At 45.3% G+C, this 26,882-nt stretch overlaps 1 protein-coding gene across 3 annotated transcripts in view; it reads right to left on the minus strand.

The window, feature by feature from the left end:
* The window catches only part of LOC120996652 (nicotinamide N-methyltransferase-like), a 177,858-nt gene that overhangs the window by 43,934 nt on the left and 107,042 nt on the right, over positions 1–26,882 (minus strand). For 2 of the 3 annotated variants that reach the window (XM_040426778.1, XM_040426762.1), the window contains exons 1-2: positions 1,810–1,841; positions 1,521–1,728 (exon numbers count right to left, since the gene is read on the minus strand). The exons of the other annotated variant lie outside the window; for it this stretch is intronic. In XM_040426778.1, the coding sequence (XP_040282712.1) occupies positions 1,521–1,671 (151 nt within the window). In that variant the 5' untranslated portion in view covers positions 1,672–1,728; positions 1,810–1,841. Of the gene's footprint in view, positions 1–1,520; positions 1,729–1,809; positions 1,842–26,882 lie in introns of those variants that run through there. 3 annotated transcript variants of the gene reach the window in all.

Below are 26,882 nucleotides of genomic sequence, written 5' to 3' on the forward strand. Positions count from 1 at the left end.
GACACTGAGTTTGAGGCACACTGCTGATGTTGGTTGTACCTCGTCTGTAACCTAGAGAAATAAAGGGAGATGTTGGAACATTTCTTGCTGCTTACATTATCTTGGGAACATGGAAGGAATCGTGCAGGTCAATTAGTTGGTTTCCAAGCCTCAGAATGTACTCAAGTAGAAATGTACATTGCCCTAAAGGCATTGTCCAGGATTTTGATATTGCCTATTATATCAGCGGGAGTCTGACACCCCACCCCTCCGCTGGTAGGTGTAGTGCTGCCATCACTGAAGTGAATGGGAGCAGTGCTGCAGTTACCAGCTCCACTGCACAATAGACAGACCTTTAAGGTTCTGACACTGGGAGTTATTAGCAAATTGACAGGCATGAGAGATGTTGGAGCCCCAACAATTTGATATTAATGGCCATCAATATAAAAATGGTGGACAAGCCTTTAACCCAGCCTTAGATTCTTTTTGGATTTATTAAAGCATACTTGTCAATAAAATGTGCTGCCCTAAATTAAAAAGGTAAGTCGCATCTCAGGAGTCCCCTGTATTCATTTTCCTGTTTCACTCACTGCCTCATGTCTTCTTAACAGTAATTGTACAGGTATATGCAGCAGTCAATCATTGGGGAGGGGGACAAGAAGTGGTTCTAATAATGCACCAAATCTGAGAGCTATGAGCCCCAGTTTAGATCTGCAATATGCCTGGTTCTATGATACCTACAGAAAGAACTATAATGGACTGCACTCTTCACCTACAGCAGGCAGTTTTGTGCGTCGTGGTATTCTATTGGCCCCAGGACTTCAGTTCTTGTTGGTTACTGTAATTCGCTGGATAAGCAGCTCATTAAAGGTAAAAAGGAATGACCAAGTAGTCAATCTGGGTCAAAGCAGGTATAGGGATGAGCAAGCAAGGAAAGCAGCAAGGTACAGGTGATTAATCACTATAGCTGTAAACTAATGAAATAGCATAAAACGTGTTAAAGAGGGCACTTTCTAGTGTGAATGTCCTGGCAAGGAGAAGAATGGTGGTGTCTGCCTTAAATCCATCTTTTGCAGCCACCATTCTTCTCCTTGCCAGTAGAATCACACTAGAGAGTGCCCTCTTTAACACGTTTTATGCTATATCATTAGTTTACAGCTATAGTGATTAATCACCTGTAGGTTTATTACTGACATCGAGCTGTAGGTTTATTACTAGTGTTTTGGTTGATACAGGTCCAAATCTCTTACATCTAGCATTGTGCTGATCTGTTTTTATCAAGGTCATAGGCTCCATTTATAGGCTCCGCTGACTGACTTGAGGATTTGAGGGACAAGAACCACCTGTTCCAGTGATTGGGGTTCCTAGTGGTCAGACTCCCTACCGTGAGAAGAGAAATGCTTTGGACTGGAACACCTCTGTACATTTAGAAAAGAACAAGCAAAAAATTTTTTACTAGACAAACTCAAAAATGACTGCAGTAAATTATAAATCTCATAACTGAAGCTTTTTAAATGAATTGAAATGACTGAATTAGTTACCTGTGGTGAAAGTTTCATGTAGATTTCGTGTTGCAAATTCGATCCATTCTCCAAAAAGGATTCCTTTTCCGGGAGCATAGGATGTCTGTAAGTAATCCCTGGAGTTAAAGTTATCAATGTAGGCTTGCTGAGAGATATGGGGGGCGGCCATGGTGTTCTCGCCTCAGGATTGTCCTCAGATTCTGTGTTAGATGTTTCAGAATTAGACCTGATTGTAAAAAAAATGGAAATCAGACATCGAATAGTAGATGACAATCTCTTTCTATCAAAAAGAGAACCAGCCCTGTACCTCACATGGATCCAGAGATCTCCCCATTGATTGTTCTGTTAGATTTATATCAAGCTGACAGCTCAAGGGGAGTGTCTTTTCTGCTGCACTAAAAAAGAAATAAGAAGAAAAACAAACAGCAGGTGACGCTGAACAGATATATTTTATTGAATAGCTCGGTGACTATACAAATTTTTTAATTACCTGCAATTACAAAAGTATTCAGATCCAGGAGCTGGTTTAAAAACTGTAGAATATTCTTCTTGGGACAACTTCTTTAAGAGGATTGTCTTTATTTTATAGTTTTTGTCTAGCCTTTCCATTATCATAAGAAGATTTAAAGGCAACCTGTCACCAATCTGCATGAAGAGGGCACTGGCTATTTGTTCAGTCCCACCAGCTCAACCATCATCCTACCCCCAACCCCACATCCTAAACCAAGAAATAAACACACCACACCACTGCTTGGATTTAATCGGCCACAGCAGCCGTTTATTGAATACATACAAAATAAATAACATAAGTTAACCCCTGACGAGGGAGGTCCTAGAAGCCCCAATAACTCCATAAACACTGGAACACCTGCGTCTCCATCTTGCCCCCAGCCGTTGAACCCAGCTCGGAGGCAGCAACTGATGGAACGCGTAATTAGTTCCTACCAGCTCCTCAATGAGAGTCCAGCCCCTCCCGCGGGGCCCTCCCATCCTCAGGTACCACCATATTCCTCCACTTCAAGGACCTCCCCCGCCTCCACGACTGCCGCGACATATAACACAACAACGCTCTCCTCATTCCACCTCCACTAGGGTCGGGTGGGTGGGCGTTTGTCTCCCCTGGCCGCACTGACCTCACTTCCGCCTCCTTCCTCAGTCACTGCTCCGGCCACGCCCCCCGCCGCCCTGGCAACTCCCGCCTTTCCTCTTACACCGCCCCCACAAACAACTAACCCTTTCCTCACCAGTCCTTCACCGCCCGGCCTCTTCATGCGCGTCCTCCCCCACCGCTGCGCTCCAGTCCGGCCTGACTTGAAGAGGGCACTGGCTATTTGTTCAGTCCCACCAGCTCAACCATCATCCTACCCCCAACCCCACATCCTAAACCAAGAAATAAACACACCACACCACTGCTTGGATTTAATCGGCCACAGCAGCCGTTTATTGAATACATACAAAATAAATAACATAAGTTAACCCCTGACGAGGGAGGTCCTAGAAGCCCCAATAACTCCATAAACACTGGAACACCTGCGTCTCCATCTTGCCCCCAGCCGTTGAACCCAGCTCGGAGGCAGCAACTGATGGAACGCGTAATTAGTTCCTACCAGCTCCTCAATGAGAGTCCAGCCCCTCCCGCGGGGCCCTCCCATCCTCAGGTACCACCATATTCCTCCACTTCAAGGACCTCCCCCGCCTCCAAGAACGCGCAGCTTGACAACCTCAACCCTGCGCGTCCCTCCACACACGCAAAGCAATTTCAACCCCACTCTGGATCCCCAGAGCCCACAAATCCGTACCAACCGCATTCAGGTGCACTCCATCTGCTCTCCAAAATGCACCCTCACCTTTCTCCAACACCTCATGCCGCACCACCACACCGCCATTCCTTGCCATAAACCGGCCAACTGCTCTGTTCACCTTAATCCGCGCCTTATTAAGGCTCTCCACTGACCTCGCACCTCTCCACACCTTCCGCGGCACAATGTCTGACCAAACTGTTATGATCCCCGGAAACAACGCCCAAATCCTGAGCAAGTCAAACTTGACGTCACGGACCAATTCCCTAAAAGGACGCTTACCCAAATCATTCCCCCCTACATGTAAAACTAACACATCCGGAGGACGATCTAATCTCACAAAATGATGCACCTCCCGCAAAACTCCACCCCACAACATACCTCTAACCCCTAACCACCTGACCGTAGCGCACTCCGGACTAAAACCCAACTGTCGCCCACTCGGCCTTACATCTGCTCTGATCGCACCCCAGAACACATAGGAGTGCCCCAGAATCCATACCAAAGCCGCCTCCGTCCGACCTGTGAAAACAAAAAAAAGAACAAATTAAAACCCACCTAACACCAACCGTACCACTACAATAACGCTGGCCTCACATATGATTTGAAACGCACCGACTCCCAACGCCCAATCCTCCTAATCACCTCCTCACTGGCGCCCCACCTGGCTGCCTCAGTTGCCGCGCCAATTCTGAACGAATGACCAGAATACTCCTTGACCGGCACGCCCAAAAGCTTCAAACATTTTTTAAAAACCGCCAGGAACTGAAACCTGGACAAAAAGGAGCCATCCTCATGCCTAAGGAAAGGAACCTCATTACGCGGTAGCCCCGCACCGTAAGACCCTGCACACCGCACCGGACACATACTACAACCAGGTACCTGGAACAACGTAAAACGCTGCCCCCTGCCCTCCTGATCAGTTTTTGATCTCCGAATCCGGACATACACCCTATCCCCAGCTAACTCAACATCTTCACTCCTAAGTCCACCTGCTCTCCTCACACTGTCACACACCAACTCCCCCAAGCGAAAAGCACCGAAAAACGCCAAAGCAAATGCAGCCCTGAACAGCACTAACTCCCAACCAGAACTACAAACACAACTCAACCTCTCACCCATTTTCACCAGCAACTCGAAGGACACCGGCCTCCGATAATCCGGCACCCTGCCTGCCCCCCTACGCCACCCTTTCAACACCTGCCTAACCAAAAAACCCTTAGTCAAATCCGGCAACCCCCGCAACTTAAAGCCAAACGCTACCCCAGCAATCAAGTGGTTTACCTTTGACACCGACCACCCTTCACCCTTCAACTGTCCTAACAACATCAACAACCTCACATCACCATCCCCTACACCAGCCCCCCAGGATCCGTTCCAAGATTCCCAAGTCGCCCACGCCTTACCATACTCCCTCCAGGTACCCGGGCTCAACGAATCCCTCAACATCCCCATCACTTCTCCTCCAGGATCCCCCACAGCCACGGCGGACACTCCAGACCTTCCGGTTCCGCCTCTGGCGCAAGAAGCCGAAACCGCTCCCACTGTAAACGAGAAAGAGAATGCGCCACTGAATTAGACACACCAGCCACATGTTCTGCCACCAACCACATGTTAATCGACAAACATCGTAATACCAGAAACTGTAACAGCCTAACCACCGGCGGGGAAGATGCGGACAAACTGTTGATAGCCTGAACCACCCCCAAATTGTCACAATGAAAACGCACCTTCCTGTTTTTAAATTTCTCACCCCACAATACCACCGCCATCACAATGGGAAAAAGTTCCAACAACGCCATGTTCCTCACCCAACCCCGACTTACCCACGAATCCGGCCATACCCCCGCACACCATTGTCCTTGGCAATAAGCCCCAAAACCCACTCCCCCCGACGCATCAGTGTACAACTCGAACTCCACACTATCACACAACTCCGCCATCACTAAAGACCTGCCATTGTACTGACCCAAAAACTCCGCCCACACCCTTAAATCCCCTTTTAACTCCTTGCGTAACCTGATAAAATGATACGGCGCTGACACCCCCGCCGTAGCCGCAGCCAGTCGTCTACAAAAAATTCTACCCATTGGCATAATTTGACAAGCGAAATTTAATTTACCCAACAATGACTGCAACTCCCTCAGCCTAATCTTCTCCCTGCCCAAGGCCCTATCAATCTCCAAACGCAAATCCACCAACTTATCCAGCGGAAGCCTGCACTCCATCCGCTCAGTATCTATGACAATCCCCAAAAAACACAACTCTGTCACCGGCCCAAACGTTTTCTCATGCGCCAATGGTACCCCAAAACGCGCAAAAACCGACTGCACCGTGTGCAGCAACAAAGAACACACCCGCGAATTCGCCGGCCCTAAACACAAAAAATCGTCTAAATAATGGATAACGGATGAACAACCTGAAACTTCCACCACTACCCATTCCAAAAACGAGCTGAAGGTCTCAAAATATGCACATGACAGAGAGCACCCCATCGGCAAACACCTATCCACATAATATTCGCCATCCCAAAAACAACCCAACAAACCCATGCTCTCCACGTGTACCGGAAGCAACCGAAAGGCCGCCTCCACATCCACCTTAGCCATCAACGTCCCCTGCCCCAACCGCCTCACCCATCTTACAGCCGCATCAAAGGAGGTATATACCACCGAACAAAGTTCAGGATCTATACCATCATTGACCGACGCACCTTTTGGATAAGACAAATGATGAATGAGCCGAAACTTATTCGGCTCCTTCTTAGGCACCACACCTAACGGGGACACCCTCAATCCCAGAATCGGCGGCTCCTTGAAAGGACCCGCCATCCGCCCCAACTCCACTTCCTTCTTTAACTTTTCCGCCACAACCCCTGCGTGAACAAGCGCGGACCTAAGATTCTTAAGAACCGTAGGCCCCGCCGTAACCACTGATGGAATACGAAAGCCAAACCTAAAACCATCCCCCAACAACCCGGCCGCATCCCGATCCGGATATCTATCTAGGAACACCTGCATCTCTTCCACCCGCACCGGCGTCCGTCCCTTTTCCAGCACCATCACCCCCCCTATTCTTACCCCCTTTGAAGCAACGGTTAGCTCCATGGGCTCCCCCACACCTCGTGCACTCGTGCTTAAATTTGCACTTGGCACCAAATCTGCAACTTCCTTCATTAAAAAGGAAGCACAACCCTTTTGCCGATGCTGCTGCCAACGCCCCAGGGGATGACCCCCCGGACTCCCCCCGAAAGGACTGCCCAGCCCTAGGAGGCGCCGTCACCCTCAACCACAACCCAATATCCTTATGATCCCACCGGATATCAGGCCTCACTGCCTTACGCTGCCGGAACTGCTCGTCATAACGGAGCCAGCCCACACCCCCATACACCCTATAAGCCTCCCCTATAGCGTCCTGATAGCAAAAAAGCGCCGAACAGCATTCCGGCGCCCGTTCACCAATGACACTTGCTAATATGGCAGACGCCTGTAGCCAATTAGCAAAAGTACGTGGAATCAATCGATGCCTACGCTTATCCTCTTCCTCCTTTTTCCCTTCATCCTTCTTACCCCTATCCAGGTTAAACCTTTCCAACGGGAGCAGCGAGAATATCTCCACATACTCCCCCTTCCAGATCTTTTCTCTCACTTCCTGCTTTAAATGAGCCCCCAGCGGCCCCTCAAATCACACATACACCTCACCACGAGCCCTATCATCCAACCTTTGCCCCTCCTCCTCCCCCCCCGCTTGCGTCTCCACTGACACCGACCCTGCCCCTGCCGTACCAACCTGCGTCCCTGACCCTAACCCCGGCACCACTCCCCACCCCGGCAAAGGAGACCCAGCGCCAGCACCCATACCTGACAACCAACCCGCCAATCCCCCCAAAAACTGCCCCAAACCTTTACCAAATTCACCCATGTTTCCACCCCCCCCCCCACCCGGGAAACCCTGAGCTAAAACAGATCCCCAACCAATCTCACCAGGCACCACGGGCGCTGTGACTCCCGCTGCCGTAGATCCTGACTCCCGCCGTAATGCCACTTCACCATCAAAGCTCCTGGACGTCGACGGCTGCTCCTCCTGGACCATCTGCACGACCCTCTGCACCACGCTGGCTGGACGCCTGGACGAGACCGCAGCACCCACCACCGCAAGGGGATCTTCCTCCACACTGCTGGAATCTTCTCTGGGCCTGCCCTGGAACTCCTCTCCCCTCAGAGCAGCCCGAGGAACCCTGATGCTATCTGACTGCCGAGTGGACCGCCCGCTTAAGGAAGGCCTGGGCCGGTCCACCGTCCCTGGTCCCGCATCCGAGTCGACTGCTGCAGGGAACGGGGGAAGGGGCGTCCCGCTCCTACCAGGGCCCCGCCGAGAATCGGGATTCCTCCCACGGCGAGAGCGGCTCGCAGGAGGCTGAGCGGCCGCTCTCCGCCGCCGAGGGTCCACAGGGGGGCTCCCTATTCGGCGCCGGGCCCGGGGGGTGATTTCAGGGCTTAGGCGTGCCGGCGGTATACTCCGCCGCAGCCGGGCAGCCCTGGCAATGGGGGTAGCCACCGGAGCAGGCGATACAATGCAGGCGCCCACCTGCTCCTGTAGCCAGCCAGGCCCCCTCACCTCCGCTTCTCGCCTCAGCCTCTCCAGCATCTCCTCCACCGACATCCCTGGCGCCGACATCTTGAGGCCCGTCCTGCTCGTTTGTCTCCCCTGGCCGCACTGACCTCACTTCCGCCTCCTTCCTCAGTCACTGCTCCGGCCACGCCCCCCGCCGCCCTGGCAACTCCCGCCTTTCCTCTTACACCGCCCCCACAAACAACTAACCCTTTCCTCACCAGTCCTTCACCGCCCGGCCTCTTCATGCGCGTCCTCCCCCACCGCTGCGCTCCAGTCCGGCCTGACTGGCAGCATGGTATAGAGCGGGAGGTGCTGAGCAGATTGATATATAGTTTTGTGGGAAAAGATTCAGTAGAAATTGTATTTTATTCATCTAAGGGTCCATTCACACAAATATTAGGACTCAGTGCCTGTGCGGTCCACAATGCACGGGCACCTGCTGTGAGAATCCCATATTGTTGTGCGGACACATTTACTCAATTGGGTCAGCGATCCGCAAAATACGGCAAAAGATAGGACATGTCTTATCTTTTGTGGTGCGGAGGCACTGACCCCAAAGCTTCCGAATGCTTCAGTGGGCTTACAGTTCATGCCTCTGCTCCACAATAGATAAGACATATCCTATCTTTTGCCGAAATGTTTGCGGATCGTGGACCCATTAAATTCAATGGTTCCGCATGCGCACCACGGAGTGCACGTCAGTATATTCCCACCAATTCAGTATAGCTTTTTTAGAAAGCAGATTAATTATATACTGTATAGATTCTGTTTAACCAGAAAAGTATTGTCTAAACCTATTTGAAAAATTTAAACTCATGTGAAATATTGAATATTCCTTAGATTAAATCGTACCTCTTCCAAAGCTGGACATAAGCAACGGCATAATTCAGCATTTACCATGTTGCAGTAGCGAACATGAGATCTAAATGGTTTACAGAGGTTTCGACTTCCTACTGTGCACCATATAGACTCCCTGCAATGTGATCACAGGGTCCTGATGTCAGCTAAGGCAACTGTAGGACTAACAATTGGTTCCGGGGGAGGGGGGGGGGGGGCCTTTATGGATGCAAATAAGACCCTGTTGTAATACTGGCAGGCAAAATACAGAAGTATCGTAATATATTTTACCAGTGATCAAAATCAAAATATCCCTCCTTTCTGAGCCCTGTTGTGTCCACAAAAAGCATTATATGATCACATATGAGGTATCTCCGTACTCAGTAGACATTGTGCAACAGTGTGTGTGTGTGGGGGGTTTATTTCTTAGAGTTTTTCACTGTACTTGTACCTCATGGGCACCCAAACCTATTCCACCAAAATCAGAGCTTCAAAGGTCAAATGCTGCTCCTTCCCTTCTGAGACCTGTAATTTGCCCATACAGCTGGTATACCACATAGAGTATAGAGTATTGCTATGGGAAAAAACAGATCGTGCAATAGAGCCGGATTGGGGTATGCACTCTGATGCCAATAATATGCAATGGCTGGGTCAGGTGTAAGTGATAGTTTATAGTTTTGTTCGTGACGCCAATTGCAGCGCGCGCAGGGTACTAACACAGGGCCCTTTAAGGTGTTGTAACTCATGTACCAGATTAGGAATGCCAGAGTGTTGTAATGTCTCTGTATGGTAGTGGTAATGGTGTCAACGGTGTCTCCTACCTGGGTACGGCTGGACTCCTGGATCCTGGCTCACTTGCAATAAAATTGAGTTTGGTGTTAGCAGGAGTAATAGAGGAATTTAGATAAGATAAGATGCCTTTATTGTCACTGTACAATACAATGTAATACAATGTACAATACAATGAAATGTTGTTTGGAGCAATCCTAGATGCCATGGACAGAGGAACAAAAACTGACATTTAAACTAAAGCATTACACTAGAAAAAAAAAAAACATTGCTCTAGAAAGCATTACTATTCACAGTTCACAGCATATATATATATAGCAAGAGCAAAGTAGGAAGTGCTTATGAGTATATATACACACTGATTCAGACACCACTGCAGACAAAAGATCATCATGGGTTAACGAATGCAGCAGTCACTTTCAGTCTGTGGTAGTTTCTATCCTAGGAAGGGGCAATAGTCTCTGAGCATTTAAGAGACTGATTGCTTTGGGGTAAAAGCTGTTCTTCAGCCTAGTGGTGCGGGCATGTAGGGCTCTAAGACGCCTACCACTGTTTGCAGCAATAATTTGCAATTTGCAGCATTTGGAATTTGCAGCAGTAATTGAGATCCAGACCTTGGCTAAAGTTCAAACTTGTCTTTACTAGTTGCAGCTTTTATCCAAGCGAGATACAGCATTAGTCTTTGGTCCAAGCAGGTATTGGCAATGAGTGGCAGGAATATATTTTCATGCTCTATCATGTGCCAGGAGCTTTTGCAGGAAAAGGACGTCTGATTTTTGCTCTAAACTGTGGCAGGAATTTGGCTTCTGCGCTGACTATCTTCTGCTGTCTTGGGGACTGACTAGCTGAGGAGGAATTTGGCTTCTCCTGGGATCTCTGGACGGTACTCACAGTTATTGTTTCAGGGTATGCTTCTTCCTGTAACTGGAGGTGGCTGCTTGCTTTCTTCCAGCTGAGGCTGCAAGGCTCAGGCTGGGGATGATGATTAATTGTCTCAGCCGAGACAAGATCCTGGCTTGGATCCCTATATCTGGGAACTCCTACTCGCACGGCCTTCCCCTAGCCAGGGTGGCTGGCACACTAACTCTAACTTCCTTCCCCACCCATGAGGCAGGATATGTGTAACGGGGTTCCGAGGGTGCACTCGGTCCCCCATTGCCCGCAGACCTGTTGCTTAGCTTTGGGAATGAGGATCTGTGTTTGACCTCATTCCCAGGGCAGCTTAACTAGCTGGGTGGCTCCCTGCTCCTAGTCTGCCTTGAGTGCCGAGCTGATCACTCGGTGCTCGACTGGTTGGTCTGTCGGTCATGTGAAGCTGGCCACGTCACATGACCCTCACTCCCCACTATAAATACAGGCAGCCTGCTGGCCACAGGTTGCCTGTTAATTTAGGTTCCACCTGCAATTTTGTCTTTTCTGGCGTACTGACCCCCTGCTGAACTCCTGACGATCCTCTGCTGACTCCTTTGGTACTTCACGACTCTCCTGGTATTTATGACCCCGGCTTCTCCTGACTATTCTCTGCTTGCTCCATTTGTACTTTGAAGATTTCCTGGTATTGACTCGGTCCGTTCACGTTCTGTTGTTTGTCTGTCTGTCATCCCTGCACTTATTCCAAGCTAGGGATTGCCGTCCAGTTGTCCCCTGTCATTAGGACTCGCGAGGCAAGTAGGCAGGGCCAGGGGTGAGGGTGGAGCGCAGTGGTCACTTCCCTCCCCCCTGTGTGTGTGTGTACGTGACCGTTACAATATGGAACAGCCCACTTCTGCTCATAGAGGGGGAGCTGAACTGGAATGAACTATTCCAGTTCAGAAACACTAAACTGGCTAAGTCATTGCTGAACACATTGCTGCCACCTTCTGGTGAACATGGAAATTACAGCAATATATATTTACAAGGCGGGGTAAAAGAGTTTCGCAACTCTGGGGTGTTACAATCGTTCTTTTTCTCCTGTTATGGTCCTGTGCAAACAGCCTTATTTTTGTTCATTGGAACAGTCACTTTCCTTTCGGGGTGTACACTCTCCACAAATCGCTTCCACCCGATTCCTTCCTGCTACTAACTTCTTATCCTTCAGTTGGAAATGGATTGTACTCACAGATGGCCAAAACCCTCTGTGCACTTCGTCCAAAAAAACCTAAGACATAGCGCAGATAGACAAATCAGGGGCTTCACGCAAAGACACTTTAATAACTTAAATAAAACAACTTGAATGTTTTTTTATATTTTTTTTAAATGAGCAGAGACACTGTAATTATTTATTATCTATTTTGTTAATTTACACGATTGGTTGTCACTCGGTAAGCTGGTTGGCAACTATCGCTGCGGTGACTGTTCCCTGTGCGGCTATATGTTTCAAGGCCGCCATCTCTTCTTTGGAGGCATTGAACATTGCGTGCACCAATTCATTAATTGTAGAACAACATATGTAGTTTATGTATTGATCTGCGTGTGTGGATCCTTTTATGTAGGAAAGACCAAAAGATCCTTAATGGAGAGAACACCGTAACTCAATTAAAACAGGCAAGGGACACACTCGCCTAATCGAGCATATACGGTGCCAACATGGAGGGGATGCGAGCGCCCTGTGATTTGCGGGTTTGGAGCATGTTCCCCCATTAATTCAGGGCGGTGATAGACACCGTACCCTGCTCCAGAAGGAAGCTCGGTTTATTATTAAAACCGATGCTACCGGTTATTTGGGTCTGAACGAGCGTAATGATCTATCGGTATTCATTAAATAGGGTGTTATGTGAATGTGTCTCTTTTTGAAATGTATTATTTACTATAGGGAATTAGCAGTGAATTTTGTACTTAGCTCACCCTTTGTGGGCATAGATATCATTCCTGGCATACATGTCAGCTCTGTGTTACTTCTTTGTAACTTTTGTTTCATTTATGTTATTACTGTTTTTAAATTTTGCACTTGTATCTATGCACCTGTGTTTTGTGCGTGCGCTGCTGTTGCAGCGTTAAGGGTCATTGAGTGATGGGTCGGTTGAACCCTCCCCCATATGACGCTATAAGTCAGCGCACGCACGATTCTCAGAGTGGATTAAACAGCCGGAAGAAGCGGTCGCACCGCGAAACGGCCATCGCTGTAATTTGATGCTCTATGTGAGTCTGCCCCTGGAATATACTCTGCAATAAAAGCGTGAACACGGATGGTGAGTGCGGCTTATCTTTTCATCTCGTATCTTGTCATAAATTCTGTTCAAGCCTCGCACCCCGCTCTCCTGGATGGTCGGAGGAGGCCAGGACTGTGTTCCCTGATATTTCAGGTGGGAGGACGGTGCCCTCGTTTTATTATTTATTTACTATTTTGTTAATTTACACTGCCATCTCTTTGTACTTTGCACATTGTACTTTATACACGTATTTGTGTTTGGCTTAGTGTAACGCTTTATGTGTCTTAGGTCAGTATTTTGTTTTTTCCCCTCCCCTCCATGACGGCACCTTACTTGGAGATTATCCTCCTCCTCCAGCCAGGCAGGGACAGGAAGGTTCAAAAGGGCCCGCCTCCTCACTTATCTACAGTGTCTTCCTGTCCCTGCCAGGCGGAAGATAGGACTACGTTCGTGCTCCGGTCGGGGGCTATCGCGGAGTAGCGGGTGCATTGCGCCAGCCACGGTCTTACCTTGGGCAAGTAAGGCCGTTCCATGGATGCCTGCCGCGGTCCTCTCTATATTCAAAACTCGCGCGCGCCAGCGCGTAGTGACTAGCCGCGGCAACCGGACACTCAAAGGAGTACTTCCGGTTTCTAGGCTGCCTGCTGCCCGAGATTCTCGGCTCCGGCGGGTGACGTCATCTGGGGGCCTAATTGTGGTGGCCTTAGAGTTGCCGGGCCGGATGACGTCGGAGGTCCTGGGTTGACTTCCGGCCTACGTAGTTTTAAAAACTGGCGCCCTGGTCAAGTCGGATGTCGGCCTCTGACCAGAGAGTTTGCAAGTTTCCTGCAGCCTCAGATATCCGCACTTATGGATCAGGAGGAAGCTATGGACCAACCTGTAGCTGTGAGTGACATCCAGGTTGTGAGTATGGAATTCTGCTTGCACTGTTACTAAGTCTTTCTCATCTTTTCCCTTTTTTCTGTATGGAAGAGTGACAAAGATAGCTCTGTTAAACCTAAAATATCGCCAAAATCTAAAATACCCAGATGTCGCGTATGTTCGGCCAAACTCCCCGATAATTACGCTAAAAAACTGTGTGGAAAATGCATTGATAGCATTGTTAGGGAAGAAGTCCCGTCCCTAAAACAGGAATTGCAGTGCCTGATTAAGCAGGAAATAAAAAACGCTTTTTCAGATTTTTCTGCAGCCGCTAGCGTTCCGTCAACATCAAAACAGGAGCCCAGGAAAAAATCCCCCATAAAAACCTCTTCATCCTCCTCTGATGTTTCTTCAGATAGTGATGAGGATAGTAACAACTCTGACTCCGATGGCGATTTTAAAAATTATCTATTTTCATCTGACGATATAAACGATCTTTTGAAAGCGGTCAGGGATACCATGGAAATTAAGGAAGAAAAAGTACATAGGTCCGCCCAGGATAGAATGTTTTCAGTATTAGAAACTAAGAAGAAAAGGGTATTTCCGGTACACAAAAATCTGCAGTCTCTTATCCTGAGGGAGTGGAAAAATCCTGACAGGAAGGTTTTCCTACCCCGAACAATTAGGAAAAGGCTTCCTTTTGACGAAGAAGAATTGTCCCCGTTCTTGAGTTGTCCTAAAATTGATGTTTCACTCTCTAAACTAGCTAAAGGTTCTTCTTTGCCATTCGAAGATACAGGATCATTACGTGATCCTATGGACAAAAAAGTGGATGCTAATCTTAAAAGAACCTGGGATGCGGTCGCGGCTTTGTTTAAACCCAATATCGCGGCCACGTCCGTTGCTAGGTCCCTAAAAAGTTGGTTGGAACAACTAGATGTACTCTTAAAATCCAGTACTCCATAGGAAAACTTTGCAGACTCCTTCCCTCTTTTATTAAAGGCCGTAGATTTTTTGTCAGACACAACAGCGGATTCTGTCAGGCTGGCCGCAAGAGCTACGGCTTTAGGGCTCTTTCACACTTGCGTTCTTGTCTTCCGGCATAGAGTTCCGTCGTCGGGGCTCTATGCCGGAAGAATCCTGATCAGGATTATCCTAATGCTTTCTGAATGGAGAGAAATCCGTTCAGGATGCATCAGGATGTCTTCAGTTCCGGAACGGAACGTTTTTTGGCCGGAGAAAATACCGCAGCATGCTGCGCTTTTTGCTCCGGCCAAAAATCCGGAACACTTGCCGCAAGGCCGGATCCGGAATTAATGCCCATTGAAAGGCATTGATCCGGATCCGGCCTTAAGCTAAACGTCGTTTCGGCGCATTGCCGGAGCCGACATTTAGCTTTTTCAGAGTGGTTACCATGGCTGCCGGGACGCTAAAGTCCTGGCAGCCATGGTAAAGTGTAGCGGGGAGCGGGGGAGCAGCATACTTACCGTCCGTGCGGCTCCCCGGGCGCTCCAGAGTGACGTCAGGGCGCCCCAAGCGCATGGATCATGTGATCACATGGATCACGTCATCCATGCGCATGGGGCGCTCTGACGTCATTCTGGAGCGCCCGGGGAGCCGCACGGACGGTAAGTATGCTGCTCCCCCGCTCCCCACTACTACTATGGCAACCAGGACTTTAATAGCGTCCTGGGTGCCATAGTAACACTGAACGCATTTGGAAGACGGTTCCGTCTTCAAATGCTTTCAGTACACTTGCGTTTTTCCGGATCCGGCGTGTAATTCCGGCAAGTGGAGTACACGCCGGATCCGGACAACGCAAGTGTGAAAGAGGCCTAAGCCAATAACTCTAGAAGGGCACTTTGGCTAAAAGCTTGGTCCGGAGACACAGGTTCCAAAGCAAAACTATGTAACATCCCGTTTTATGGTAATCTTCTCTTTGGTCAGGACTTAGATAAAATTCTAGAGAAAGCTTCTGATTCCAAAAAGAACTTCCCAGAGGATAAAAAGAAGAGGAAAGCTCCCTTTTTTCGTCCCCAAAAAAAGGTTAGTTTTCAAAATAAAAGGAGTAAAACGGAAAACTGGAGATCAGGAAGACAAAAGGGGAAGGGTTTTATGTTCTCTCCCCGTTCCGAGGAATTTTCCAAGAAATGACGCCAGAGCCCCAGTGGGGGGAAGACTGGGAAAATTTGTGGATTGCTGGGAAAAATACTCATGCAGCCACTGGTTACTAAATACCCTCCACAAGGGATACAGTATTCCCTTTGTCAAAAGTCCCCCCTCTTTATTTGTTCAGACTCCAGTTCAGAGCTCGGAACATCTCCAGCTTTGCATGGAACAAGAAATCGAACTGCTAGTTCAGATGAACGTCTTAGTTCCGGTACCAACGAACCAAGTCGGTCTGGGCTGTTATTCCAGGGTGTTCTTAGTAAAAAAAACAAACGGGAAAATGCGTCTCATCATAAATATGAAAGCCCTGAACAGGTCCATAAAGTACGAAAAATTCAGGATGGAATCTATAAGAACCACGGTCAAAGTTCTACAAGAAGGGGTGTTTCTAGCATCCATAGATTTAAAAGATGCGTATTTTGACGTACCCATTCATCCAGGGTCACAACCGTTCTTGAGAATAGCGGTATGGGTCCAAGGGCATCTAAAACATTTCCAGTTTCAAGCTCTACCCTTTGGGATAACGACGGCCCCCAGGCTTTTTACAAAAATTATGCTAGAGGCAATAACCCCTCTGAGGAGGGAAAAAATAATGATAGTCCCATACCTGGACGACCTTTTAATAGCGGGGGACTCCCAGAAAGACCTAGAGATCAATCTATCCAAAACGATAGACAGACTGGAGGAACTGGGTTGGATTTTAAATCGGTAAAAGTCCCACTTAGTTCCCACACAAAGAATAGTTTTTTTGTGAATTCTCATAGACTCGGTGAGCCAAAAATGTTTTTTACCAGCAGAAAAGATCACAAAGATCCAATCCCAAGTAAAACAATTCAGGCAAAAAAGATCCCACACCATAAGACAAACGATGGCCCTGATAGGATCCTTTACAGCTTGTATCCCGGCAGTGAAGTGGGCGCAAATACATTCTCGTCCTCTTCAGACGTTCATGTTAAAAATATGGAACCGAAGACAAGATTCTCTAGACAGTCTAATAACAATTCCGGATCCCATTCGGTCCTCACTAAATTGGTGGGAATCAAATTTAAATTTACAGAGGGGAGTTCCTTGGATAGTGAGAGATCAGTTGATCCTCACCACGGATGCCAGTCTATGGGGCTGGGGAGCACATCTCCAATCAGTGTCAGCCCAAGGGGAGTGGTCACAATCCCAGAAGAGGTACTCATCAAACCACCGGGAACTTCTGTGGGTGTGGGAGGCTCTGAGTTACTTCTCAGAAGAGTTAAAGAGGTCCAACGTACAAATAAGGTCCGACAACAAGACGGTGGTTGCATATATAAACCACCAGGGAGGAACAAAAAGCAAACAACTTCAAGTCCTAGCCAACAAGATTTTCTTGTGGGCGGAGGAGAATCTCCTCTCCCTATCAGCGATTTTTCTAAAAGGGACGCAAAACATCCAAGCGGATTTCCTCAGCCGCAGGAAATTAGATCCGGGGGAGTGGAGTTTAAAAGAGGAAATTTTCCAGACCTTAACACAAAGGTGGGGTCTTCCCCAAATAGACCTCTTTGCAAACAAAATAAATGCAAAATTACCAACTTATTTTTCCCTAGATCCATGGGATCCGAGAAGTGCAGGAACAGATGCACTAGCTCTTCCTTGGAATTTCCAACTGGCATACTGTTTCCCACCTCTGCCTCTGATTCCAAGAGTTCTCAGGAAAATAAAAGAAGAGAGGGCCGAGGTAATCCTAATTGTTCCCAACTGGCCGAGGAGATCCTGGTTTCCTCTCCTGGCAAAGATGTCCAAGGAGGATCCATGGATTCTACCCTGGTCGGAAGACCTCCTCTGTCAAGGGCCAGTTTTCCACCCCAAGACGCAAAGTCTGCATCTCTCTGCTTGGATCCTGAAAGGGCAGTCTTAAAATCTAAGGGTTTATCGGACAGAGTAATTAATACCATGCTAGCCGGCAAAAAAGATGTCACTAATAAAATCTACCGCAAAATCTGGAATAGATATGTTTCCTGGTGTTCAGAAAATACTTCTAACTCCGTGGGGAGTATTCTGTCTATTCTAGATTTTCTTCAAGAAGGTTTTAATAAAGGGTTAAAACCTAGCACTCTTAGAGTCCAAATTTCAGCTTTAAGTGCCTATTTAGACGAAAAAATAGCTCTTAACCCGTGGATCATTCGCTTCATGAAGGGAACCGTCAGACTCAGACCCCGGAGTAGACCTCTGGTCGCTCCGTGGGATTTAAACTCTGTCCTCTCCGGTCTCACTAAACCCCCCTTTGAGCCCTTAGAGTCAGCAAATATCCGATATCTGACCCTTAAAACAGTATTTCTAGTGGCCATTACCTCTGCACGTAGGGTTAATGAGATACAGGCTTTCTCGGTTAAAAAACCCTTCATGACGATCAGGGATGACAGAATAATTCTAAGGTTCGACAATTCCTTTCTACCTAAGGTTGTCTCGGAGTTTCATAGGATGGAGGAGGTGATTCTTCCTTCATTCTGTGAAAATCCCAGATCTAAAAAAGAAGAGGCTTTTCACACTTTGGATGTCAGAAGGTGTGTATATCAGAAACTAAAGACTGGAGAAAATCGAATAACCTATTTGTCCAATTCTTAGGGGGTAGGAAAGGATTAAAGGCATCCAAACCGTCTATTTCACGCTGGTTAAAATCGGCCATCTCAGAAGCCTACATAGCAACAGGGGAACGACCCCCGGTAAATCTCAAGGCTCATTCAACAAGGGCAGTTTCGACTTCATGGGCGGAAGAAGCATCCGCTTCCTTGGATCAGATCTGTAGGGCAGCAACCTGGTCGAATCCTCATACCTTTGTAAAACACTATAGGATAGATATTGATTCTAAAAGAGACCTATCCTACGGTAGGAAAGTTTTACAAGCAGTTGTCCCTCCCTAATTGACTAATCTGTTAGTTCTCCAAGTAAGGTGCCGTCATGGAGGGGAGGGGAAAAGTTGAATTAGTCTTACCGGTAATTCCTTTATATTCCCCCCCCCAAAAAAAAAAAAAAAAAAAAAAGACTAGTTATAAAATTAAATAATTAGTCTAGAGTTATATGTATGAGATTTAATATGTATAACAGAGAATGGATAAGTAACTGGTGAAGGTCACGAATGAGTGTGTAAGTTTAGGGCCTGTCAAGTCCAGAAGACACTGAAGATAAGTGAGGAGGCGGGCCCTTTTGAACCTTCCTGTCCCTGCCTGGCTGGAGGAGGAGGATAATCTCCAAGTAAGGTGCCGTCATGGAGGATTCGCGAAAAAGGAATTACCGGTAAGACTAATTCAACTTTTTTACCTGTCTGGGCATTTGTCACTTATTTGATTTGTACCTTTTATGACATATCTACTATTTGTCCTATTATATTATCCAGATTGTGATCTTCCATTTATCCTGTGTGTCTTTTATCCACCGCTGTACTGTCTGTATTTGAATTTTTATAATTTTTTTTGGTATATATTAATAAAGTGTATTCCTTATCAGTTGTGCTATGCTTTTTTCTCTTTGGTGTTGCTTATTTGGTATGTAGGCGTAGCACTCATACTTATCTTTGAGCTGGTTGCTATAGGCGTGTACTGTTCCAAAGAGTGAAGGTCCGTATATTTCTTTATATTGAAAATGGGAGTAGACCCATTCCCATGGTTGCAGCCTTGTGTGAACACGACCGTACAAATAACGAACTTTACTTGTATTGGTGGACTTTTGGGTCAAGATATTTGTAGGAGTGTTAAGAATTTTTTATTTTAGAGCAAATCTCCATTTGAATGTGGATGATGTATTTAATTATAAACAAGATGTATCTCAAACCAATGATTTAGCTATTTGTGGAGTTAGAACATCTAATAGGTAAAGAAATTAGAACAATCTGGGATGTAATTACACTTGGAAAATATCTAGTGGAAGAAAAAATCCCAGAGGGTCTAAGATGGAAACTCCCTTTTAATACAAATGATCCGGAGGATCTCAATGAGTGGGAGAAATTCTTCAACGAGTATGGTTTAAATGCGATTAAGTTTATCATTAATAAAAGGAGACAGAAGTTGCTTAGTCTGTGTAACAGCATTAAAGACATAAAAATTGACTGGAGACCTGTAAAGAATTAGAAGAGTATTAGGAATTATCACATAAATGTCAAAAGGAAATTATGAAGATAGAGCAGGAGGAAAAAAATAAAAATATGACAGAGAACTAGGTAACGATAAATATGGTGGATTTCCCAGACAAAGAAGATATTATCGAGGAGGAAATAATAGACCCCAACACTATCGGGGTACCATCAGTGTGAGAGATATACCCTAGATCATAGAAGACCCCCATATTGGAATAGAGATGATGGGAGGTGGAGGAATAAGAAACAACACATATCAGTCAAGAAGGTATAGAAATTAAGGATGATATAGGAAGGGTTATCACCAGTTTCAAGCACCTATAAATGGGAAAAACAGCTATAGCGAGAAACAAAGATATGAAAATCAGAAAAAGAAAGTAGATGATAATTTTTTTTAGAAAAGAAGAGGATAGCAATAGGTAAGAACATAGAGGGGGATAACAAATGAACAGATGGAGAAGGAAAATTTGAAAGTAGAAATAGAAAAGAGCAATGTAGGACAAAGAAACACCCCAATAAAACAAAGACAACCAGAGAACGCAGAGGGGGGAAGGGAAGAATCGAGAATACATGCCAAGAAAGTGAAGGAGAAGATCTAGGTATCTTTAATCTCAGTACTTATGACCTCACAAAAGAAGAAAAAACTGTTCTCAATAAGTGTTTGACATTTGCCTCTACATATACTGGTAATAAGTTTCAGACATATCTGGATCTACACAGATACATCTGAATGTACAAAAATATATGATATCCACTGCTATTTTAGCAAATAAAAGTATAGAAACTAACACACATATACAGTACATACATCCCTGAGAAACAAATCTACTTTTTACGCAAGGAAATTAATGTATTGAAGCCTTCCAGAGAGGGGTTTTAAAGGGACTGGAGAGAATGGAGGAAAACAGAAAAAAATAAATAATCTAACGAGACGGGAGAACGAAGTACTTAGAGGGTTCGACAAAAATGATCAAATAATTATCAAACCGGCAGATAAGGTGGTAGTGAGGGCTATAGTTATTTTGGATAAAGATCAGTATGAACAAGAGATGGAGAGGATTCTTAATGATCCGGTAACGTATAAAATGTTGAAAAATCATCCGACAAACTTTTTTATAAAGGAGCTACAAGCTTTGTTAAATGAAGGACGAGAGGCAGGGATACTAATCAAAAGGGAGTATGAATATTGAAACATTGCCCACCCCATCACACCAGTGATTTATTATCTGAAAAAATTGCACATAAATCCAGAAAACCCCCCAGGAAAACCAATCATCTTGGGGATTGATTTATTGACGAGCAGGGTGAAAGAATATATAGATTTATATCATAAAAACCATGTTAAAAATACTGCATCGTACCTTAAGGATACAGGGGATGCTTTGAAAGCGATTTTACAGAATTGAGACTTTGGGGATGATATGTATTTGGTGACTGTCGATGTCACATTGTTATATACTATTATCCCCAAGCCCTGGGTTAGGAATATCCCTAAAGGTCAGTTCCAGAGAAATTATAGGAACTGTACTAAAAAGGATTATGAGAAACAAAGCCTAATATTACAGCAGAGGTTTGAAGAAAAGGGATATAAAGTAGAATTTAAAAGAAATAGAGAAGAGGTAGCAGAAGGAGGAAACATAAATAAACCGAATAGGAGAAATGAGGGGGAATCCAAATTTGCATTCCTCTCAGTATACAGAGAGGTGACCATAGATTAAAACTATAATCAGAAAGAACTGGAAGGCCCTCCTTAGTGATCCAATTTTGGGTGACTCCCTACCAAAGAATCCATTGTTTTTCTTTAAGAAAGCACCTATGATTAGGAATAAGCTGGTTCACAGCAGTTTAGTAAATGATAAACCAAGCAGTAATAAAAGTACATTAACATGGTGAGGCTTTTGTGTGGGGTGCAAAAATAGATTGCAAAAAGATCAGAAGAGGTCAAGGGCAGAAAAGATCAAGATAAGAGTGGGGGGACAAGGATTTGAAAGTTAGGGGGGCATTTCTTGTGAATGTGTCGGAGTAATCTATGTACTGTAGTGCCCATGTGGACTCCAGTACGTAGGTAAAACCCTGAGAAAATTGAAAATGAGGATTAGGGAACGTATTCAAAATAGAAAAAAAGTGCCTCTGCTCATTTAAAAAAATATCATGAAAAAACCCTATGGGCCTGAGATTTATGGGAGTGGAACTGGTGAGGAATAGTTGGAAAGGGGGGGGGGGGCTGTAAAATATATTAATTAGCAGAATATGCTATATGTGGTAGTGTTGAGCGCGAATATTCGAATTGCGAATTTTTATTGCGAATATCGCAACTTCGAGAATTCGCGAATAAGAATATTTGCCTCTATATTCGTTAAAACGAAATTTTGTTTCCTTTTAAGCTAATAAAATAATAGAAATATAATTTATTAGGCCCAATGCATTTAGAACAACTCACATATTATAAATCACACACAAGCTGTAAGCAAAAGCAGCTAACAGTAGTTTGGATGAGCCAGCTAACCATTACACGAACAGAATTTTTTTTACGAATTTAATGGTAGCGAATTTTCGCATACAATATAAGAGAGTCAAAATTATATGAGTATTGGGAAGAGCCAGCTAACCATTACACAAACAGAATTTTTTTAGGAATTTAATGGTAGCGAATTTTCGCATACAATATAAGAAAGAGTCAAAATTATATGAGTATTGGGAAGAGCCAGCTAACCATTACACAAACAGAATTTTTTTAGGAATTTAATGGTAGCGAATTTTCGCATACAATATAAGAAAGAGTCAAAATTATATGAGTAACTGAACACTTTTTACATGTCAAGTGAATTCTCGGCACGGTTGCTTGTCATGGAACATAACCTAGCCTTTGCGAAAAAAAAACGTCTTTACAACATGCGATACGCACACAAGCTTTAAGCATTAGCAATAAGCATAGTAATACTTGACTGATGAAATGACTCTAAATTTTTCGAAAATAGTGCTATATACGAAAATCAAGAATATAGCACTATATTCGAAAAATACGGCATATTCGTAATATTCTAAAAGACGGAGTTAGAGCAATATTACGAATATTCGAAAAGACGAAGTTAGAGCAGTATTAAGAAATTTCGTAAAATACACATATAGATTGTAATTTAGCTAATATACTGCTAAAGTAATTTTTTTAATAGTGTACATATTTTCCAAAAACTGAAGTTCAGAAGAGGCCAAAAAAATTAGATAAGAAAAAAAAAAAGGATTATAGCACTATATTAGCTAAATTACAATCTATGTGTATTATACGAAATTTCTTAATATTGCTCTAACGTCGTCTTTTAGAATATTCGTAATATTGCTCTAACTCCGTCTTTTAGAATATTACGAATATTCTAAAAGACGAAGTTAAAGCAGTATTAAGAAATTTCGTAAAATACACATATTAGCCTAGCCATAGTCATAGGAACGTTGCCTTATACAGGAAAAAAAATTGTACGAAAAATTTATTCGCATATTATTCGCGAAAAATAAAATAATAACGAATATTCGATTTCGACTAAAATAATGCGAATATTCATTCGAATATTCGCGAAATATCGCGAAATCGAATATGGTACCTCCCGCTCATCACTAATATGTGGTACAGGAGAATCTTGCATGTGTCCTGGTCCATATGGTTCGCTGGAGCTCTGAAGGGAGTTCTCTTTGTAGCAAGTCCTCCCATTTCTCCATGTAGAGGTGTCTATAACTATCAGGGTAAACAGAGGCTAATAGTATCTGATAGATATCGGAGATAAGCCACTTTAATTTAGTCCAGAGGCCCTCAAAAGACAGCAATTGGCCTGACAAGGCGTCCTTCAAGTCCACAAGGTGATAGAATCCTGCAGCCGCCCACGGTCTGTCGGGAAGATGAGGAGTGTACAGAAAGAAGCTTAGTGAGGAGCAGAGGGAAGATAGAGAATATTTAACCTGGTTCCTAAACCATATGTCTCTAATGAATCTCATGGGGTTCAAGAGGGAAGAGGTGGACAGAGAGGGGAGGGATCCCATATCAAAGTTCCTGGGTGGATTGGAGCTAGCCATAGTCGTTCAATTTCAGTTCATCGGTCATAGGAGTGGACGGTAGACCAAGAGGCGACTTGTCTCAAATGTGTAGCCACATAATAAAGCAATATGCTGGGAAGGGCTAAGCCTCCACCGGAAATTGGAGCAATCAAAACATACTTAGAAAACCAATGTCATTTACAGTTCCGCACAAAGTTCATAAATGCAGACTGTATAGACCGAAGAACTACCACCGGGACCGCCAATGGCAGGGTTTCAAATAAGTAAAGAAACTTGGGAAGGGAAGACATCTTGATCGCAGTTATCCAGCTGTAAAGAGATATAGGAAGGATTTTCCACTCAGTAAGTAGGTTATTCATTTCCATTATCAGACGGGGAAAATTGGCTTTATATAAAGAGGAGTAGGCGGGTGTAAGGTTAATCCCTAGATAGTCTATGGAATGGGACTACCATGTATACCAAAAGTTAGCCTGGAGAGCGGACAATCTATTTGGGGGGATATTGATCTGTAAAGCTTCGGTTTTAGTTGTGTTAAGCTTATAACCTGATAACTTGCTACAGCAATCTAAAACCTCATGTAGGTTAGGAAGAGAAAGTATGGGGTTAGTCAATGTAAGTAAGACGTTGTCAGCAAATAGGGAGATTGAAAAAGATTTATCCCGAACCGGACTGTCTTAAATGTTAGGGTTAACCCGGATAAATGACGCCAAAGGTTCAATACGATTAATATGGTAGAGGAAAAAGGGGGCAACCCTGCCTGGTCCTGTTGCAAATTCTCAGCAGAGGGGAATTGGTGTGTGGGAGACTAACTATAGTGCCAGGGTTGTAATAGAGGCCCCTCAAAGCAGTCACAAAGGGATCTTGAAAGCCAAAGTGGTGTAATGTGTGAAACAAACTCCCAATCTAATCGATCAAGTTTTTTTCTGCATCTAAACTCAATATTAGGGCCTCCATTGCTCCACTATTACCCACGTCAATGAGGTCTATCACCCTCCTGGTGTTGTCACTCGCCTGCCTGAAGCGAACAAAACCCACCTGGTCTTTGTGAATCAAATGGTGCAAGCAACAAGTCTATTGGCCAATAGTTTTGTGAAGATCTTCAGGTCAGAGTTTAAGAGACTAATTGGGCGATAGCTGGCACAGACGGAGGGGTCCTTGCCGAGTTTAGGGATAACTGTTATGTAAAAATGTAACATAGAATCTGGGATGCTTTCCCCTGCTAAAAACCCATTAAACAGAGGGGCCATGAATGGTAATAACAAGTCGCTAAACGTCTTTTAATAGTTGTAGGTTAGTCCATCGGGACCTGGGGATTTGCCTTTAAGCAGTTCAGAGATTACCTCATTAATCTCTTTTATGGTAATGGCCTGGTACAAATAGGACAGGGCCTCTCCTGACAAAGAAGGCAGACAACACCCTGAAAGAAATGTGTCCAGGCGTGCCATCCATTCTCTCTCATCGCCCAAAAGAGGGCCAGGCAGCTCTGTATAATAAGCGTGAAACATATCTGCTATCTGAGAAGGATGATAATGGAGATTACCATCTATATCTGCTATCACGTGAGGGGTAGTGTTAATGGTGTGAGATTGTGAAACAGCTATTTCTGCATAATGTCTGTACTTAAACTGTCATTTGGCATTCCGGGCACTAGAGGCCACTGTTTTGCAGTTACAGCCAGCACACTCTGAGATTTGAATATGCAAAACAGATGATGACTCATGCTGCTGCCTGTGAGTGAACCAGGAAGTGTGTTGATCTGGCATGGTGGAAGGATTGTGCTGTGAGGGACTGAATCCGATTCCATCCTGGCTTGCAGATGTCCAGCAGTTAATGGACACTCCTGAAGAAGGAGAGTAGCTATAATATACTTTCTGTATCCAGCTCTTTTGAAAGAGAGGTTGTCCCAGGAAGACCAGTCCAGTGTGTGGACATAAGGCCTCACTATCAAGCAAGGCCGCATGGTTGCTGAGAAGTTGGTGGCCATCTCTGGTAGGCTGCATCCTCGGGCCCAGAACAGACACAGGTCAGTACACCTGGTTACTGATTGCAATATATTGTGTGGCGCCTGAAGTTACAGAGACTAGCCTAGGCCTAGCATTAGTTACTCAGTTAGAATTTATATCGTTTTGCTAGGCTGTACAGTACTGCAGCGCAGTTATTGACTTGCAGGCTCTGCTACGTTTGCCACCGGCTAGGGGTGTTCTCTGTAGCGGCACAGCACGACTTGCAGGCTCTGCTGTGTCCGCCATCGGCTAGGTCTTTCCATTTGGCAGGGACATTTACTGTGGGTCCGGGATATAGCGTTTCTATGCATGTTTGTATTGCTTTGGTGATGCTTATGGTATTACTTGTTGTTTAAAGGGCTTCTGTCACCCCACTAAAGTCATATTTTTTTTTGGGCTACTTAAATTCCTTATACTGCGATATATCAATATATAATGCTCTTACTCATTTTCGTTCAGTAGTTTCTTCTAAAAACTGACTTTTATCATATGTAAATTACCTCTCTACCAGCAAGTAGGGCGGCTACTTGCTGGTAGCAGCCGCATCCTCCTTTCATAATGACGCCCCCTCCTCATGTTGATTGACAGGGCCAGCGAACGCGCTCGTTCTCTGACTGGCCCTGTCTGCGTTTTCAATCTCGCGCCTTCGCTGTACCGGTCTTCAGTCGGCGCAGGCGCACTTATAGGAGGACGCTCGCTCGGCCGCTCCATCCTCAATGCGCCTGCGACCATTACGTCCCATCTACACCCGGCGCAGGTGCTACATATGTTGTGAGAGATGTGTATGTGGTGTGAACATTCTGTAGTACACATTTTTGTGTAGTACACATTTCTGTCCACAAGATGGCCGCAAGCCAGATGTTTGAGCCATGTCTGCATTCTTTTGTTTAAGGTACTTTGTAAATAGGGGAGGGGGAAATGGGGATTACATTACAGTTTTCAAATATACCTATGAACTCGGTTGAAGTTGCTGAAACCACTCCTATCAGGTTAAGGAGCCAATAGACTCTACTTAAGGAACACCCCTTTTGTGATGTCAT

The sequence above is a fragment of the Bufo bufo genome, chromosome 1 (assembly GCF_905171765.1).
Source record: "Bufo bufo chromosome 1, aBufBuf1.1, whole genome shotgun sequence".
NCBI lineage: Eukaryota > Metazoa > Chordata > Amphibia > Anura > Bufonidae > Bufo > Bufo bufo.